We start from the raw sequence: 19,012 nt of genomic DNA, 5'->3' as shown, positions 1-19,012 counted from the left end.
AGAAACATTATAAATGTAGATAAGCTTTGGTTTTAGTAAAAATAAATGATTTAATCATATCAAACACTTTGCTGATATCAAAGTGATCAAAATTAATGAAATGATAGAAATAAGGTCGTAATAAATTTCAGAAAGAGAAACATTGCAAGTACAAACGTATAAAAACAAACAAAACCAAACATAAATCATTTAAAGAAAATAAAATATTTTTAAATGACATATGGCAAAAAAAACAAGTCCTTTAAAAATTGAGGCCCCATAAACAAATGCATTTAGATAATAAAAGTATGAAAACTCGGTTTAGAATCTGAATTTTTATTGAGTGATGAAAATTGTAAAGATTTATCATACACAGGCCCAGAGTTTCAATGGGCAAAGTTTTATTAAAGGAGTTATGAATGAGTGTATGTGTGTGGGTGTGTATGTGGAGGAAAAGTTGGATTTTCTGTGTGAAATATTTTTAGTGTACTGTGTAAATGGTTTTGATATTATAAGTGAAAAATTTTTGGATCTGTCCATGGTAAAATGTTGCTGTGATCGAAAAACAAAGATTAAGGCTGCTAGCAGCCAAACTGCTGAACATGCATGTTTTGGTCCGAACATAGTTATAACTAACATAAAAAGGCCTACAACAAAAATCTTAATATATGTACATGGAGCTACTAGCTTAAAAATCACTTGTTAAAAAAAATATTTATGTACGCTTTGCATTATTGAGTATAAGATGTGCGAAAATAATAAGCACGTTAGTTAATTTTTGCCGTTAGCAGGTTTCAAAAATCTTAGATGTGCGGAAATAATCGATTTCAGCAACGTTTTAGCATAGACTTTACAAGATACAAATTCTGTACTGTATTTTACGCTTCTTAGAGTTCTCCAGTGCTACTTTAAATGATGAATTTGGTAGCAAATCACTGATATTTGTCATGTAATCTTTATTTAATACATGATTCATTACCTAAATACGTATATTTAGTGCAGGGAAGAGAAAGAAAACAGAAGTTTACAAAAGATTTTTAAAAATTTTCCTAGTCTACAAATTAGTACATTATATAGGTGTGTCCTATATCCCAAAAGATCTCGTAAACAGACGTAAAGATCTTTCCTTTATTTTTAGGGTAGGCTTATGCTATTTGTCTGGGTAGTGGAGAGGGGGATGAAGCTTGTATGACAACTCCCCCCTTCCGAGAAAAAGTATTATAATGAAATTTTCAAAACTAAAGTATTGTTGATCCATCTTTCCAAAAACTACATAATTTCATATCCAACATTTAATCTAACAAATTAACAAAAAAAATAAAAACCATTAAAATGATTTTTTATTTCATTTAGAAGGTTGTATATACATTCAATCCTTTTATTTTATAATTCAAAAAATGTAAAAATCCTAGAACTAATATTTCTATTGGAAGATATCAAATATCATGACACCAACATTAATAAATCAATCTGAGCTTAAACTTGAGTCAAGTATATTTTCAACTACAGATATGATAATATACAACATTTTATCAAGTGTTTTTAGTAATTTTACAATTTATAACTTTACAATAAAGTTATAGTAATATTCTCAATAGATGTTTTATACCTATCTATTAACTTTTAAATATAAGAAAATTTAGAATGTATGAAAATCTCTCTTTCTAGATGACAAGATGGTTATTATTACTTTCATTATTATGTGTGGCTTATTCTGCCAAGAAATTTAAAATTGTGATGAGCTGTAATAATAAAATCAAACCGACATGTGTATGTCCGAATCAAACCACGTAATTATTATTATTTTGTTTTTAAAATGTACAGTACAAACTGTCATAAAATTATTATATAATATCTCAGGTAATATATAGCCTTTCAAACTACCCTATTCAGCATGTTTTTCAACATTAGTTTTAAAACAACTCTGATATAATCAAGTGTATTCCATTTTTTGAATGTGTCTGTGATACACCAATTTTTTGTATGTGTCTGTGATACACCAATTTTTTTAATGTCCGTCCTTACTTTCCCTTTCTGATGACAATACGAGATCTGCATTCTTCTAATTTGGATTCCTTAATTAAACAAGGATTTTTACTGGTTTTTATTTTGTCAAAATGAGATTATTAACAATTCCTACCAGTCAAGACCCTACCACTTAAGATCAAATGACTACGTTTATGTAAGAATTGTGTTATGCTTTTTATTTTTTTATTTTGAAAAATGTTTCTAGGACCACTGGACTCTTTAGATGTGCCGACAATTCATTTCCTGCATGTACATGTACTGATGGTACACGAGCAGCAGTTGTCCCTCACTGTAAAAATAAAAGGTTTCCTGAATGTAAAGGTAACATCAATGGTTGAATTGATAAAACAAAAATCAAAATAGCAATAGCTATTTAATACATTGAAAAAGCCAATATTACATAAACATGCAATTTTTTCCTGCAAAAAATCACACATGTTAGGAGCTCTATTTCAGCATGGTCAAAAATAAAGAATAGTTATATAACACATCATATTATAGACATCTTTCTGCTAATGTTAAATTGAAAAAATTTAAGATTAAAAACAGTTTTGTTAGCTCGGAAAGGACGAACAAAACTGGTATTTTATGGTTTGTATTTCAATATATGCGGGAAATTATCCATATTTCTTTGCTTTACTTAATTTTAAATATAGCTGAGAACTGGTTCTAATCTAGCAGATATTATTCGGTTTTAAAGCCATACTGGAAATTATATTATTCTGATTTAACTGAATAAAGTCTGATTTGCAGGTGCATGTACAGATAAATCAGACTATAAGTTTCAAAAGAATAAAATTGGAAAATGCAAAGATGGTTCTGTAAAGGTAAATGTTATGTTTATTATAATGAACTACAAACTCTCTTTTTTGTGTTTGTTAAGTATGACATAATCCATTAGAGTTCGAACTACCGTATACCCCTGATTATCTGATAAAGTGTAAAGTTATATCATATTATTCTAAAGTAAAAGATTTAACTGCTTTGGATTAGGATTCTAATGAACTGGATTGGAAGTGGACTTATTGTTAAAGTTAATATTCTGAATATTCTGTTATTTTAGTTTGACTGGAAGAAATGTAAATGTAAAGATGGAACAAAGCTTGATAAATTTATTGTAAATAATTAGATATATGTATAATGGTTTTAATAAACACATTTATATATTTTTATAGTGTTTGATTAAATAAATATTATTAATCATCTTTTTTTATATTAATACAAAATTATAAGACAAAACAGAAAAGTAAAATTGCTAAGAATTTTTACACATAAAGTTTAAAAATAGTTATGGTAGATCCACGCATAAGTAAGATTTTATACACATGAACATGCAATTTAACTGCACTTTAAAGTTAGCAGCATGGGTTGGCAGCCGAGCAACTTTAGCTTTTGACTGCCGCAGCAGAGGATGACTTTACCTGACTGTGACAGGCTGAGTTTGGCTACAGCTGAGAATAAATAATTCTTCCTCAAAGAATTCTTGAATCCGTTTTCTCTCTGATTTGTCTAATTAATATTACTACGACTAGAGGCCCTTAAGGACCCATGGTCAAGGGGTGCGGCTGAGTAAAGCATAGGGTAGCTGTGGCTGAAGTTGGATAATACTTTGGTTGGCTTATTTAAATTGTGATGGCTGTAGCTGAGGCTTCCTGGATAGCTTGGTAAGCCACGCGGCTGAAAGTAACGATTATTTGATGGCTCACAAAGCCATCATTTATCCTTACACAGCCACACGGCTGATGGCGCGAGGATACTGTAGGCTGTGAAGATAATTATTGTTGCTGTGGCTGCGGGTCCCGATTCCTTGGCAGAAAGACTTTCTATGACGTACCTGATAATTCATTAACTTAATCTTTTGCTTAAGACATTTTATTAAGAAATTTGTGCTTTTTCACAAAGCTTATTTCTAAAATGTGGAAAAGTTCAACAGTTTTTTAAGTTTTCATAAAAATACTAACTTAATAATCTTCAATGAATCTAAATACCTTTTTTTATCATATATATAATCTAAATGATATCTTACAATTTTTCTTCCAATTTTTTCATAATATTTATTTATTCCTTCGTTTTTTATCTCTCTCTTACATTGAATGTGTTTTTACTTCAATTTCTCACTCCTTACAAGGTCTTCGCCTTCAGGAATCAAATTCACTTTAATGGACTCAACCCATTTTGGTTATGATAGATCTTGGTGCTTTTCCTCAACTTTTTCAATACATAAAAAAATTTTAACTGTGAGCTAATATTTTTTATTTATGTTATATAATTTGTATAAGATTAAATTTCATAATGTTAACCCAATATTGTTGATGGATAGCAGCTATTATAGCATTGTATGTCCTATCTTTTAAGCTAGGGGATACCATTCAGCACCCAAGAAACAATAATATTAATATTAATTATCTATAAGTTTAAGACATTTTTGAAATTAATAATTTGCTTTAAATTTGGCCTAAAGCAAATACAGGGTGTCCCACGTATACTGTTTTTTTTAAAACGCTTATTACTCCCTTAATATTTGAGTTATCTTAGTAAAATAAAAAGTATTTGGCAGCCTACAACTGACCATTTTATAGGATAATGATGAAAAATCCACAAAATAAACAGGAAAAAATCTACGAGTTATTACATAAGAGGTTCATTTTATTGAATTTAGACTAACCCACAAGAAAATATTTGCTTTGTGAACTTTAAGATTATTTTGGGTCCAAACTGCTGGTCGCTCAGACTTTCTAAGCACAAAAAGAACAATCTTGACATGGCATACTAGAAATTCTCAATATTCAAGAATCTGAAGTGTAATTTAAGTGAACAATATGTAAAAATAGGCATAATATTGATCTTCTTTGTTAATTTTTCATGTGAGCTCGCTATAAATGCACACAAGAACCTGAAATATACCAGATTTTTTAATTAGTCTACAATACCAGTTCTTATAATGTCAGGGTAAGTCTTTGTGATCCACCGTTTGACCACCAGCTGCTTTAAAAGTTAACTAAGGCATATATATCTTGTGAATTAGTCTTATATTCACTAAAATCATCCTGTTATATATTACCTTGTAGATTTTTTTCTGTTAACTTTGCGGATTTTTCATCACTATATCATTAAATGGTCAGTAGTTTGCTGCCAAATACTTTTTATTTTACGAAGATAGCTCAATTATTAAGGGAGTAATTAGCGTTTTAAAAAAAACAGTTTACGTGGGACACCCTGTACATCCTAGGTGCAGTTTATCTTACAATTTTTTTTTCGATTGAAAAAATATTAAAAACTGTTTTATACTCTACCTTACGTCTAATAAAAGAATATCAAATAGCAATGTAAAGAAATAAATCAATCAAAATGGTAGAAAAAAATCCTCCTAGCTATAGTCAAGTAGGTGTCATATATTTATGTTGTGATGTCATATATTTAAGTTTGCAGACCATATGTTAATTGTTACTCTTAATTGCTCTTTAATTGCTCTCAGAAAGAATAAAGAGAAAATATATTTAAGTCAGTTGATATTGAGAGTCCTAACACAGAACATTATCTGGTTTGGGTTCGAGTCTTTATTAAGACCAATACAGCTATTCACAGACATCCTACTACTTCAGATAGTTTGCATAGGCAGATATTCTACCCCTTCAGAGTGCATAGTTAATTAATACATTGTATTAATTAAACAGACAGTCATCCTGTTGATTGGTGTCCTGATATACAGACAGACATCCTGCTACTTCAGAACTATCCAGCTTTGAATAATCAGTAGTTTTGACTTATTAACATATTTAATCATTTCTAAATATAGTATCAATATATAATCTTATTTACTCAAAAACTGCATTTAATCCAATATAATAAATACTTAAAAATCTGTTTGCATTTTGAATTGAACATTAAGTCTACTCTATCATTAGCTTATGCTGTTTGTCTTTATCACATTTGGCGCAGTCTTATTGTGCTACGTGTTATTTAGACCTGCTGCTGAGTTAAGGGTGGGGGAAGTGGTGTTTAATTTGAAGTCACTCACTTTTTGAGATATTTTTTTATCTCGGATTTTTCACAGTTTTGTTTTAATTTTTATATTTCTAACTTGATTTATATTTCAGGTTTCTGTGGAATTTCATTCTTTAACTCTTTTGATCTAAATTTCACGGCGGATCTAGTTCCAGTGCTCGGATATGGCTGATGGAGAAAAAGGAGAGCGGGGTAAAACTGAAGGCAAGCGTGGACGGCCGCCTAAACGTCCTCGGGAGAATGACAGTCAGGATGATGATGGAACTCCCGAACATTGGGAGGAGGAGGATGCTGCGGCTGAGGATGCTGGTGCAGGTGCCAATGCGAATGTGGAGTTGGCGTTGGGCGAGGTGGAGAATGACGTTGTGCCTGAAAGCATAAAAAAATATGTTAGGGCAATGTTGCAGGAGCATACGACTGTCAAAGATCAGGTGGATAAGTTAACGGCGGCGAATAAACGGCTGGAGAATAAGGTGAAAGAGTTTAAGAACTCTGATGAGCATAAGAAGTTAGGTTATGATGTTGATTTGGCTACTATTAAGAAAAAGGTGGCGCAATTGCCAGTGGATGGGGATATTAGCGGTTTTTTGTATGAGACAAGTATGGGGGCTAGTGTATCTGCAGTCAAGGCGACGGGGGATGATTCGTTTAATACATCTTTCATTAATCGTTTGAGTGTGGAGGCTAAATTGGATTCTACAAATTTTGAGGCTAAAAGAGGGAAAAGTGCTCCTGGACATTTGAAGTTTTCGCAGATTGAGTTTTTAGGTCCTGTTGGGAATGGAAATTGGATGAATGTTCGTGAGAGTTGTCTGACCGAATATGAAAATCAATTGTTGGATATATTTCCTTTAATTGAGGAAAGGGCTGAAGTGCTTAAGGCCTATAAAAAGGTGGCCGGCGGTAGTGTAAGCCAACAGACTGTAGAGGAGCAGTTTAAGGAGTTTTGTCTTGTAAGAGGAGTCAAGTGGGATAGTGATTTTGTGCGGGATGCTCCATTTTGGGATGGAAACATTGATTTTGAGGATTATTTCTTATCCTTATGGAGGGTTGCTAGGTTCGCAAAGTTGGAGGATCCTATGCTTTTCAAGGACATCCTGTACAATAGGATTTTTGAGTGCAAAGGGAAGAAGATGGGGAGGTTGATTACGCCGGAGGCTAATGCTTCCTTAAGTGCTTTAGGTTATTACCTGTTGATAAGAAGGTTGGTGATACCCTTTGCTGATACAGAGTCGGCTACCGAATTCTTTTACGCCCTGAAACAAAAGAGTGGTCAGAATGTGGATGTGTTTTTCAATGCTAAATTGCGTCTGTTTAGGCTTATGCATCCTGGTCAAATTTCTAGACAATCTTGGCGTGATTTCTATAATAATGTGGCTAAGAATTTGCTGTTTTCTGATTTAGCTAGAGATATGGCTAATTTCATTGAATCTATGCATTACCTGGAAGATTACAGTGCTTTCTTGACTTATTTGATTCGCAGAGGTCAGCATTATATAAGCTGGGCTCGTTCTGGACACGTATCACCTGAAAATGTAACGTCCTGTTATTCTCAGGCTATGGAAGGGTTGAGGCTAGAGGATTCTAGGGAGGTGAAAGCTAGGCCTGTAATCAGTGAAGTTCATGTATCTGATATGGAGGGCAAGACTGAGATTGGCGATAATAATGCGTGGATTGAAGGGGATGATGATATCCCTTGGGATCAGGTTGAGAACGTGATTGGGGCTCTGAATTCGAAGGCTAAAACTATGATTTGTTGGTATTGTGGGAAAAAAGGTCATGTAGTGGCTAGTTGCTGGCAGAAGAGAGATGGCAAGCCGCCAGCTCCTGATTCTCGCATAGGAAAGACCAAAGCTAAGTTTTTCTCAGCCGGTAGCGAAAAGAAAGAGGGTCCTGGAGTGCCTAATAATAGGGTAATACCTGAGCAGTTTCTGAAGAAGACAGTCAATCAGGTGGGGCCTGTTGTGGATAGGTGGGGCAATCAGGTGGGGCCTGTTGTGGATTCTGAAAAGAGCAGAGATGAGAAACAGTATGAGGCTATGATTGCTGACATAGCCAGAAACAATTTCCAGCAATATCCTATGTAGTGGATATGATTGATTTGATGTATGAATCTCATTCTAGGATGAAATTTATAGATCGTTCTTCATATTCATTATATAGGCTATGGTACTGTAAATAGTTAATTTTGCTGTCTTGTATTTACATTATTGCTTTCAACTTTATAAAGCATTACTGTCTTGTTTATTCGTCAGTCAAGGTGTGATCGTGTTAATGAAAACATTATATATATATATTTATATATATATATATATCTACTATATATTATTTTTTGATAAGTACCTATGCAAGGTTGAATACTTCGAGAGGTACTTACCTGTATAAAAAAACTTGGAGTGTAGCTGTGTGATGCTGGTAGTTTGGGAGATGTACAGGATTTCATAAATTGAACAGTATGTTGGCGGCTGGTGACAGATGAGAGGCTGACTGCTGTGTAGTGGAATGATGTATATCTAAAATATATGGATATATTAATTATAATGACTAGTGTTTTCAAGAGATTGTGAAGTTTTTGAAGATAACGAAAATGCCTATTTGTGCGGATTTAGAATTTCTTGTGCCTGGGGCTGATATTCCGGTGAAGGAGTTAGGAATTATTGATACAGGAAATAATTTTAATTCTTTGATATCTAGAGAAATTCTTGATAAACATGGAGTTGAGTTTTGTCCTGCTAAATTATCAGCATATTCAGTAGATTTAAAGAAAGTTAATATTATTGGATATGTTGAGTTGAAATTTAGATTTGCTGGAACTCAAGCTGTGTTTACGGAGATATTTTATGTACCTGAGGTGACGAGTAGGTTGGTAAATCTTGGATCTGATTTCCTGAAAAAGAATAAAATTAATATTTGTTTGGATGAAGATAAGTTTGAATTTTGTGGGGAATCTGTTCCTATTAATTCCTGTTTACAGAAACAGGTGGTGGCAGAGATACAGAAAATTCCTATTTTGTCCGGACGAATGAATTCTGAAATTCCATCTAAACCTACCTTGCCAGGGATAAAGGAGGGGGGTGGGTTTGGAGAGTTATATTCAACGAAGTATAATGTGAAGTTGCTGGATAAAACTATTTTTTATCCTGGAGGATCTACCGCTGCGGTGCATGTGACTGGATTAAAGAATGATGGGCTTTGGTACGTGTCCCCTAATTCTTCTAAGATGACAAGTGGCAATGGGATTATGATTATTGAGGGGGTGTATCAGCCACGGAAAGATGGGTCCTGTGTGGTTAATGTGGTTAATGCGTCAATAAAACCTATTACCTTGCTGAGAAATGTGAAGATGGGGCATTGTTTCATCATGGATAATCAAGATGTTACCTGTAATAAAACAATTAATGAATTGGATAAGCCAGAAAAGTTGTCGGGGCAAAAAATGCATGAACGGGTACAGTTTATTATTCAAAAGTTGAAGTTAGATGAAAACCAAATGATTAAGGAAAATCCAGAATTGAAACCCAGGAAAGTTTTGACTTTACAGTTATCCATCGACAGGGGACTAAGCATGTGAACGTAGATTATTTGTCGAGAACTGAGTTAGATTGTAAGAATCATCGACTGAAGGATTGTCAGGAGTGTAGAGAGACAGATAATAAAATTTTGGATCCTTACCTGGATGATTCACCATTTCTGGATCAAATCTACTCTATTATGCAGGTACATTCTGCAGAGGATGAGGCGGATGTTGAGTTTGTCTGGCAAAGTAGTCTTCAGCAGGACGAGATCCTAAATGAAATAAGGTTATGGATATTGGAAAGGAGACAGTTGTCGTCTTATGAGAGGGCGGAGTTATCGGGCAGAAAAGAACTATTGTACAATCTTATTGGCCACATGTATGTGCTAGAGGGGGTTGTAATTTTCAGACAGCCTTTGGCCGAAGGGGGTTTCGTCGAGAGGCCTGTAGTGCCTCTTTCTTTATACAATGATATATTTGATTCAGCTCATGGTGGATATGGTTCTGGACATAGAGGTGTGCAGGAGACAATACGTAAAATAAATGAGAGATTTTTTATGCCTGGCGTGAACAAGTTTGTGGAATCGAGAATACGAAGTTGTATTACATGTTTGAAAAAGGCTGGAAGTAATCCTAAACATGTTTCACCCATAACTCATTCTGTTCAAAGTAGTGAAGTTTTTGCTAATATGTCCGTAGATCTGGTTGGACCTTGGACTCCATGTTATCATCAGGGACAGACGGTTAAATTTGTCCTAATCATGGTTTGTCTATTTTCTAGATATGTTTTTACATGTCCGTTGGTTGATGCTAAAACTGAAACAACTGTAAAGGCTATATTGGAAAATTAGTTAAGACAAGAATTGACACAAAACAACATAAAATGCGTGTGTAATTTTAAAAAAATTTTATTATGTATGATAACAAATTACATAATTTAAAGACCTATTCCTGTTGCTTTTAATAAAATTAATTACAGATATGATAAAATTTTTTGTAATAATAATGACGAGTGTTTTGGTATCTGAAGCTGTCCGTATAAAACTGTCTTGTAAAGATGAATATAACCCTACCTGCCGATGTGGTGATGCTTTAATGTAAATATATTTTGATTCTAAGAGTAAGATGTCTATGTATGTATGTGTTATATTCAAAAATACAATGTGATGTCTTGGCTTTCCTTCAACGTTTATAATAAGTTTGATTCTGATGGATGGAAAAGCTGGATTCCACAATTTTCAGGGAAGTTTAGAATTTGTCAGGGTAGGTTTTGGTAAATTGGCTCAGGATTAGTCATACACCCTTATAGGTATGGTACCTAAAGAAAATTCTCACTATAAAAATAAAACTACTTATTTTTTTATTATAAAAACTATTATTAAATGTAAATGACAACCCCCCTCAGAGCAGAGCCATTAGTTAATAGAATATTATGATTAAGAGATATAAGTTTTCCGGAATTGTAATGTAGGGAGTAGATTTGAAATCTGCATCAAATTTTAAGGATTTTTTTTTAAATTCGTTTTTTGTATAATTCTTTATCTAAAAGCGGAAATACAAATTAAGTTGATTAATTTTGGCATCTGTGATTGGTGGATTTAAAAAATCTGCGCTCTGATTGGATGTCGTACATCATTCAACCAATTAGAACGCAGGTAGTTTAAAATCCACCTATCCTATTGGTCAAAATTAATTAACTTAAAATGTATTTTCGCTTTTAGATAAAGAATTTTACAAAAAACGAATTTTATAAAAAATCCTTAAAATTTGATGCAGATTTCAAATCTACTCCCTACATTAAAATTCCGGAAAACTTATATCTCTTAATGATGATACTAGGGTTGCTGGAATTGTGGAATGTCGACAACCAAAGCCAAACTTTCAGTGTAGGTGTGTAGACGGGTCAAAACCAACACAAATATCTCCATGCAAAGATGGCAAGTTTCCAAAGTGCAAAAAAAGTAATAATCATAATTTTCTTTGAAAGTTTTCTCTAAAAGTAATAACAATATTACAAGCTTAATTATTGCTTTCCCTATAATTATTGCTCTTATTTAAGGTGCATGCAGAGAAGGAAGGAGACCTAGGTGGAGTAGTAGTTATCGATCACCTTATTGTAAGAATGGTTCAAGAGGGGTAATGTGATTTAATTATTCTATACTATATTTGCGATTACTTTTGTTTTATAGAATATTCCAATTTTTAACATTTACAAAAGGGCCTGCTTCATTGTTTCAAGATCCATGGCAGATCTATATAGGAAATAAATGTCTATATATGAGCTCAAGTTTTCCAAACATAAATATTTAGAACTCATAGTGGTTAAATCTCTAACTCTCTAATAACTCTCATTTTAAAATGTCCTAAAGAATATAATTTCGACTATTTTGAAGAAAAAAAATTATTAGTATATAATGTTGTATTTTTAAAGAAATGGATATTTTGAAGAATTAGAACATTGTAACACAAGTCTTTTGCGGCAACTACGGGAACTAATTTTTTTTAACCCTTTGGGGAAGAAAATATCTAATTAGAAAAATGTATAAACATAAATTATCACAATTTACAGAATTAAAATAGAGAGAAATGTGAACAATGAATTTAAAGAGATAATAAAAAGGAACATTTAATTAGACATTTAAAAGAAAAAGAGAATAAAATTTGTAATGCAAAGAGCAAGAGCATTGAAAAAAGAGTAATTATCATTAATAATAACTAAAAATATGTGGGTATTATGATGAAAAAAACAATTTAAGAAAAGATTGTTATAGTAATCAAGGTTTTTTTATATTGTAAAACCAAAAACAGGAAATAAAACATTTAAAAATCTAGCCAATGCAATGGCGGGATTGTTATAGACCACTACCTCTAGTTGGAGTAGGGACAAAACACCTAATTTAAAAATACCTAATTTAAAAATGCCTAATTTTATAAAAATCTAATGTGACAAAACACCTAATTTATAAATACCTAAGTTTAAAATGTCTAATTTAAAAATACCTAATTTTAAAAATGCCTAATATGACAAAACACCTAATTTTAAAAATGCCTAATTTTATAAACACCTAACTATAAACACCTAAGTTTAAAAATACATAATTTTAAATACCTAATTTAAAAAAAACCTAATTTTAAGCATATCTTAAAACTGTTGTTGAATATATTAAACCGGCGGCTACGCACCCTAGAGTCTTCTAGGGGCGATTGCAGTGCGGAGGGAAATTCAATTAGTCTGGGGGTGGGTTACAACCCCCTCCAAAATTTCAAAATATAGTTTGAAAGAGAAAACTGGACGGACGTACGAACAGACCAACCCTAATTATAAAAAATTTATGATTAGTTTGTGGCACCTCACATGAGAAAAAAATCAATTAGTAAATTCAAAGGTTGAAGGACAAAGAAAATTAATTTTAATTTTATTGGTTTCTTCCCTAACCTAAGTAGCCTAAGTAGCATTGCTTTCTTGGGGAGTGATAGTTGACCATCCCCCATTTTAGTTCTAGTTTTATAAAGAAAGATTGAAGAAATATAAAAAAAAAACGGGGGGAGGGGGGGGGAAATTTTTCAAAGGGCGATTTCTCATTGGAAGGTGTTGGTAACCTCCCCAAAAGCGTTATAAACCTTCCCTTGACCTATGGGAAGCTTCATTGTAAAGATGAACCATATTGGATCCTTCAGCAAGAACAATCAGCCAATTGGATTAATGTTATCAAAATTTTAAGTATTTTAGTGAAAAAAATATATATTTTAGAATTAGGCATTGTTAAATTAGGCATTTAGATAGTTTAGAATTAGGTATTTTTAAATTATGCCTTTTTAAAATTAGACATTTTTAAAATTAGGTATTTTTAGTTAGGCATTTTTAGTTAGGCGTTTTTAAATTAGGCATGTATAAATTAGGCATTTATAAATTAGGTGTTTTTAACGTAGGTGTTTTTAACACTAGGTACTTTTAAACTTAGGTGTTTTTAGTTAGGCATTTTTAGTTAGGCATTTTTAAATTAGGTGTTTTGTCCCCACTCCCTCTAGTTTGCTTCATGATTGCTTGTATTGTTTGTTAACTTTCGACTCATGCATTGCAGGATTAAAAAGTTGTATAATATTATTAATAATATCCAGAGATTTAATGAATTAAATAAGGATAGAATAAGGTAGGTTATCTAAGTATAAGGAAGAACATTGAGGAATTGGGTTAATTTTCTTAGAATTAGGAAGATTAAGTGAGATTTAGGAAGGTGATTTTTATCCTCTTATCAGATATGAGAGAAAAAGGAGAGTGATTTTTGTCCATATTTCACTTATCTGAGAAAAAGGAAGATGATTTCGTCCTTTTTGGAAGGAAATTTCTGTCCTTCCTAGTAATGACTTCATTTCCTTCATATGATCCGTTATAGTATGTATCAATGTATTTATTTAATTATTCTACATGTTAATTTCTTTCATATTTTAGATATTTCTTGATAAGTGTAAATGTGGTGATGGTACAGAATTGAAGAAGAAAGAAAACTAATCCTTACCTAAAAGTAACATGCTCTGTGCCTGTCTTTGTGTTTGTCTGTCTGTCTGTATGTGTGTTTTAAGGATCTTACTAACCAGTGAACTAATATAGTTCACCTTTATAGTGTAGCTTTTCAGGTCCTGGGAAGGTTTACAACTATTTTGTTGGAGGGTACTAAAACCCTTCCAAGGATATACTTCCCCAAATAAAATAAACCTCTCCTCCCCCCCCAAAAAAAAAATTTTTGTTTTTAAACTAAAATTAAAAGTGTGTAGGGTTGACTTAACTCCCACCCCTCTCAATAGCCACTATAGGCCTCTAGAGGCATATCCAATATAAATGCATAAAGTAACAGTTTTTTCCTAATAAAAAAATATTTTAAACTGCAATAAATCTAAATATGTAATAAAAGTTAAACTGTGATGTAATAAATCATTAAAACAATTGTAACTTTATTTTGTTTGACTATTTGATTAAAGATTTAGTTATATGTATAGTAAGTATATGTAAGTATGTGTATAGTAAGTATTTTCATGCCAAGTTGGTATATAGTTAAATATTGAAGCTGCTCTATTTTTTTGGGAGGTTGTCAAAGCTCTGTCCAAACTATAATATGCCTGAAGATGTCAGTAAAATAGCACAGATACACATAGGCGTCCAAGGGGGGGGGGGGTAATAGGGCGATTACCACCCCCAAACGAATTTGGGGGTGCCGTAAATGAGTAAATTTTTTGTAATAATAATGATAATTTTGGTATCTGAAGCTGTCCGTGTAAAACTGTCGTGTAAAGATGAATATAACCCTACATGCCGTTGTGGTGATGCTTTAATGTAAATATATATTTGGATTCTAAGAGTAAGATGTCTATATATGTATGTGTTATATCCAAAAACAAAATATGATTTCATCGCTTTCCTTCACCGTTTATAATAAGTTTGATTCTGATGGATAGAATAGCTGGATCAGTCATTCCACAATTTTTAGGGAAGTTTAGAATTTGTCAGGGTAGGTTTTGGTAATTTGACTCAGGATTAGTCATACACCCTTATAGGTATGGTACCTAAAGAAAATTCTCACTATAAAAATAAAACTACTTATTTTTTTGTTATAAAAACTATTATTAAATGTAAATGACAACCCCCCTCAGAGCAGAGCCATTAGTTAATAGAATATGATGATACTAGGGTTGCTGGAATTGTGGAATGTCGACAACCAAAGCCAAACTTTCAGTGTAGGTGTGTAGACGGGTCAAAACCAACACAAATATCTCCATGCAAAGATGGCAAGTTTCCAAAGTGCAAAAAAAGTAATAATCATAATTTTCTTTGAAAGTTTTCTCTAAAAGTAATAACAATATTACAAGCTTAATTAGTGCCTTTCCTATAATTATTGATCTTATTTAAGGTGCATGCAGAGAAGGAAGGAGACCTAGGTGGAGTAGTAGTTATCAATCACCTTATTGTAAGAATGGTTCAAGAGGGGTATTGTGATTTAATTATTCTATACTATATTTGCAATTACTTTTGTTTTACAGAATACTAGTGGCGGCACCCATAGCATCTATAGGCTAATTATTCGAAGGGGAAGCGATTAAAAACAAGGGCGTAAAACCAACTTCACACTTTAATCTAAGTAATAAAATATCCTAAACCCATCCCAGGACAAATTTTAAGCTTCCCTAATTGGTTAAAAATCAATCGGTTCCAAAGATGATTGATTTCTTAAGATTCAGACAAAAGAAACATTACTACTTTATACAAAAGTACTAGTGGCTATGCCCCTTGAGGCCTCTAGGGACTCGAAATATTGTTACTTTTTAATCTACTAGCGGCTTCGCCCCAAGAGGTGATAAAAAAAAATTAAGGTGAAATTCGTAAAAGGACCAAGGAAATCTTCTGCAATGTTTATGATTCTATAATTTTTATGAATTTATCTATTTGTTAAGTGTTTTCAAAAAGACATAAAAAAAATTCTTAATTAGAACAGCCCCTCCCATAACTTAGCCACTAGTCAATATAATGTGATAGTATAAGGAACTCAGGGATTGTAAACTCTCAAGAAAAATATCCCAAGTTTGTATGAGAAGACGGGTCTAAACCAAAACACATATCTTCAGGCAATGATGGCAAGTTTCCAAAGTGTGAAAAAGTAATAATTATAATTTTCTTAAACAAATCATCTATGTCTTCAACTTTACCTAAATAGAAAATCATTAACAATCAAACAAATCAAACTCTTTTTGAACAATAAAATATGGCTTTAATTTAAGGTGCATGTAGGGATGGAAAGAAACCATTTTTTTCTTTTGAAAATATCTTCTATAAACTACGGAAATCAGTCAGTAAAGATGTTGTACCAGTTTCAAAGAACTATTATTCAGTATCTTTTTTTAAAGATAACTTTTTCATATAAGGTAAAAAAAAAAGTAATGTGCAATTACATTTTTTTTAATGTTTAAAAATTTTTTTAATTACCTACTAAAAAATCTAATAAAATAGTTTTAGTTAATCCTGAATAAATGATGATTATTCCTTTTAAAAACCACCAAAAAGTTCCTTTTTTATTATGACAAATTGTTTTACTATACATTATGCTTCTTGTCTTAATAATTCTATTATTATACCTTGGGTGTTACAGTTACTTTTAGTTGGTTTGCCTAAATTAATGTTATTGTAAGACAAAATGTGCACCTTTTTCAAGGAAAATATTAAATTGTATTTAATTTTTAATAAATAATGATATTAAGTGTAATTGAATTTCAATGTGTTATTAATCTTAAAGTAAACAATTATTGCAGGGATGTTTCAATTCAGTAATAAAAGGTCAATAAAAATATGCAAATAACAAAAATAAATAAAAACTAAAGAAAACTCATTTAAAATTTGGTTTTTAAAACATCATTGTAAAAAGTGAGGGGAAAAATTTACTAGTCTTTGTCTAACTTAGAATATCAAATAACAAAACATTAAGCTATATAAAGTCAATATTATTTTAGCAGAATATTTCATAAATTCAATTTACACAACTATAAAAAAACAATAATTCAAAATTAATTTTAGTCTTATTTCAGAAAACTACTAGACAACAGTATTCATGTATTTTTTATTTCATTCTTAACATGCCATAAATAATATTTATCAAATTATCTGATAAATAACAATATTTTTTGTAATTAATTTCATAGTAAGATTTTTATTTACATTTAATTTGATCCAGATGATAAGATTGTATGTGACAATCTTATTAGCATGTGTGGTCATCACAGAAGGAACATTATTTGATATTAGTTGTAAAGAAGGAAAACCTGTTGATTGCCATTGCAATAAAATTCCAATGACTATGTAAGTTTTAATTTAAAACTTTCAATAAGAATAATATTTTAGATTTTTATTGTAACAATGTTATTCTAAACCATTGGCATGCCACTCCCCTTAAATCAATATCAAGGGTAGGGGGTTGAGTTTGAGTTGAGGGTCATGTAATTCAACAAACCTGAGACTGTAGTGCAACAGTTTGTTGTTGAGAAGTGGAGAGGTTTGAATCTCCAGCACCATATCATAACCAAAGATGTTAGAATGGTTCCTTTGACTGCTATGTCAGGTGCGAAACATAAATAGTTAGAGCAAGGGAAGACCTTGGCCCGTAACAGGTGCAACTTATTAACATGCACAGTTGGGAATTTCAGACAAAAGTTGTGCAGTTGTCTGTTGGGTTACCTAACACCCATTGGGTGAATAAGTGTGTTACACTGCGATCCAAGGAAGTGGAGTATGTTAATGGTGACACAAAAAGTGGAATTCATTGTCAGAGGGGGGTAGATACAAAGAAAAGATAAAAAAAAAGTCCTCTAACATTTTCAATCAGAAATAAGTAAAATATTTTTTTTAAACCCTTTGGATGAAGAAACCTATAGAATTTATCATTATGTTGTGTTCTTTCAATTAAACTGGGATTAAACATGCTAATTTACTAAATTGACTATTTACTTAGTGGAACGTGGCTATGTGCAAATGGTAAATTTCCAAAATGTAAATGCAAAGACTGGGATGGAAATGTAGTAAAAAAACCTAAACCTTATCTGATTTCTTCGTGTAAAAATAAGAAATTTCCAATCTGTAAAGGTACTTTAACTTATTAGATTATATAGAAAAACAAACCCCTTTATAAAGATAACTAAATATGATATTTCTTAAATTTTTATCAATGTTGGTTAGTCAAAGTAACAATAGAAGGCTGTAATTTTAATAAAATTACAATATTTTAGTATATAACAATAGTAATGGTGTTCTTATTTTATTTATTTAGATATTATTATACATTTATTGTAAAAAACTACAACTAAGGGGCCTGTAAAGATGGTTCAACTCCTAAAATTGATGCAAAAATGAGAAAAAAAATGTGCAAGGATGGAAGTGATAAAAAGGTAATAAATGAGATTATAAAGTAAAAATTTTACAAATAAATTTATTGGTTTGTTAATTTTTTTTAAATTGTTGCATTTGTATTTTATGAGAATCTAATTTATGCTTATTAAGATATTGTATTTAAGATTGCTTGGAATAAATGTCAGTGTAAGGATGGAACAGATATTGGATATAATAATACTTTAAGTAAATTTAAAAAATTCTCATCTGAAGAGGAATCTTATGAATGGGATTCTGATGAGGAATCAGATGACAAATCAGAAGAGGATTCAGATGATAAATCAGATGAGGAATCAGATGAGGAACCAGATGATGATTCAGATGAGAAAACAACAAAGAAACCAAAAACTACTACTAAAAAACCCAAAACTAAAAAAAAACCAACAACTAAAAAAAAACCTAAAACTAAAAAAAAAACCAAGAGCTGAAAAAAAAATTTAAATATAACAAAAAGAAACAATAAGAGATAAACAGATGGAGTATGATGAAAATAAATTTTAATTTTAATTGTTTATCTTTTCTTGAAATATCTTTTGTATAACTTTTATAAAAATGCTGTTTTA

The 19,012-nt window shown here is 31.5% G+C and overlaps 3 protein-coding genes and 1 long non-coding RNA gene across 5 annotated transcripts; all 4 read left to right on the top strand.

Annotated features, from left to right (window-relative positions):
- The first annotated feature begins 1,469 nt into the window (after positions 1 to 1,469).
- Positions 1,470 to 3,212, top strand: LOC145315151 (uncharacterized). The gene is made up of 4 exons (XM_080155195.1): positions 1,470 to 1,769; positions 2,213 to 2,328; positions 2,761 to 2,834; positions 3,071 to 3,212. Exons 1-4 carry the CDS (start codon positions 1,648 to 1,650, stop codon positions 3,134 to 3,136), a joined length of 378 nt encoding a protein of 125 aa, XP_080011321.1. The 5' UTR covers positions 1,470 to 1,647; the 3' UTR covers positions 3,137 to 3,212.
- A 7,296-nt stretch (positions 3,213 to 10,508) lies between these two features.
- On the top strand, positions 10,509 to 14,265 carry LOC145313655 (uncharacterized). 2 transcript variants are annotated; one of them, XM_080153161.1, is made up of 4 exons: positions 10,509 to 10,623; positions 11,366 to 11,463; positions 11,586 to 11,662; positions 13,977 to 14,265. In XM_080153161.1, the coding sequence occupies exons 1-4, from the start codon at positions 10,532 to 10,534 to the stop codon at positions 14,034 to 14,036; spliced, it is 327 nt and encodes a 108-aa protein (XP_080009287.1). In that variant the 5' UTR covers positions 10,509 to 10,531; the 3' UTR covers positions 14,037 to 14,265. The 2 variants fall into 2 exon arrangements, with proteins under 2 accessions (XP_080009287.1, XP_080009286.1); XM_080153160.1 differs by having other exon boundaries at positions 11,366 to 11,487.
- A 508-nt stretch (positions 14,266 to 14,773) lies between these two features.
- LOC145315150 (uncharacterized) lies at positions 14,774 to 15,559 on the top strand. Its single transcript, XR_013877961.1, has 3 exons — positions 14,774 to 14,855; positions 15,210 to 15,331; positions 15,430 to 15,559. It is a non-coding gene; the product is annotated as an uncharacterized LOC145315150 (long non-coding RNA).
- Positions 15,560 to 17,064: 1,505 nt separating this feature from the next.
- Positions 17,065 to 19,012, top strand: LOC145313654 (uncharacterized). Its single transcript, XM_080153159.1, has 5 exons — positions 17,065 to 17,120; positions 17,242 to 17,366; positions 18,016 to 18,146; positions 18,369 to 18,448; positions 18,575 to 19,012. The coding sequence occupies exons 2-5, from the start codon at positions 17,242 to 17,244 to the stop codon at positions 18,875 to 18,877; spliced, it is 639 nt and encodes a 212-aa protein (XP_080009285.1). The 5' UTR covers positions 17,065 to 17,120; the 3' UTR covers positions 18,878 to 19,012.

This window comes from Acartia tonsa, chromosome 3 (assembly GCF_053477335.1).
Source record: "Acartia tonsa isolate MP-2025a chromosome 3, ASM5347733v1, whole genome shotgun sequence".
NCBI classification, from domain to species: domain Eukaryota; kingdom Metazoa; phylum Arthropoda; class Copepoda; order Calanoida; family Acartiidae; genus Acartia; species Acartia tonsa.
The sequence above is the reverse complement of the archived record's forward strand: the minus strand, read 5'-3'. Positions and strand labels throughout refer to the sequence as shown.

Coding starts and splice junctions, on each gene's coding strand:
- LOC145313655 (XM_080153160.1), top strand. CDS start 10,532: ATGACGAGTGTTTTGGTATCTGAAGCTGTCCGTATAAAACTGTCTTGT. Junction 10,624..11,365: donor CGATGTGGTGATGCTTTAAT/GTAAATATATTT, acceptor TGATGATACTAG/GGTTGCTGGAATTGTGGAAT. Junction 11,488..11,585: donor GTTTCCAAAGTGCAAAAAAA/GTAATAATCATA, acceptor CTCTTATTTAAG/GTGCATGCAGAGAAGGAAGG.
- LOC145313654 (XM_080153159.1), top strand. CDS start 17,242: ATGATAAGATTGTATGTGACAATCTTATTAGCATGTGTGGTCATCACA. Junction 17,367..18,015: donor AATAAAATTCCAATGACTAT/GTAAGTTTTAAT, acceptor CTATTTACTTAG/TGGAACGTGGCTATGTGCAA. Junction 18,147..18,368: donor GAAATTTCCAATCTGTAAAG/GTACTTTAACTT, acceptor ACTACAACTAAG/GGGCCTGTAAAGATGGTTCA.
- LOC145315151 (XM_080155195.1), top strand. CDS start 1,648: ATGACAAGATGGTTATTATTACTTTCATTATTATGTGTGGCTTATTCT. Junction 1,770..2,212: donor GTATGTCCGAATCAAACCAC/GTAATTATTATT, acceptor AAATGTTTCTAG/GACCACTGGACTCTTTAGAT. Junction 2,329..2,760: donor AAGGTTTCCTGAATGTAAAG/GTAACATCAATG, acceptor TCTGATTTGCAG/GTGCATGTACAGATAAATCA.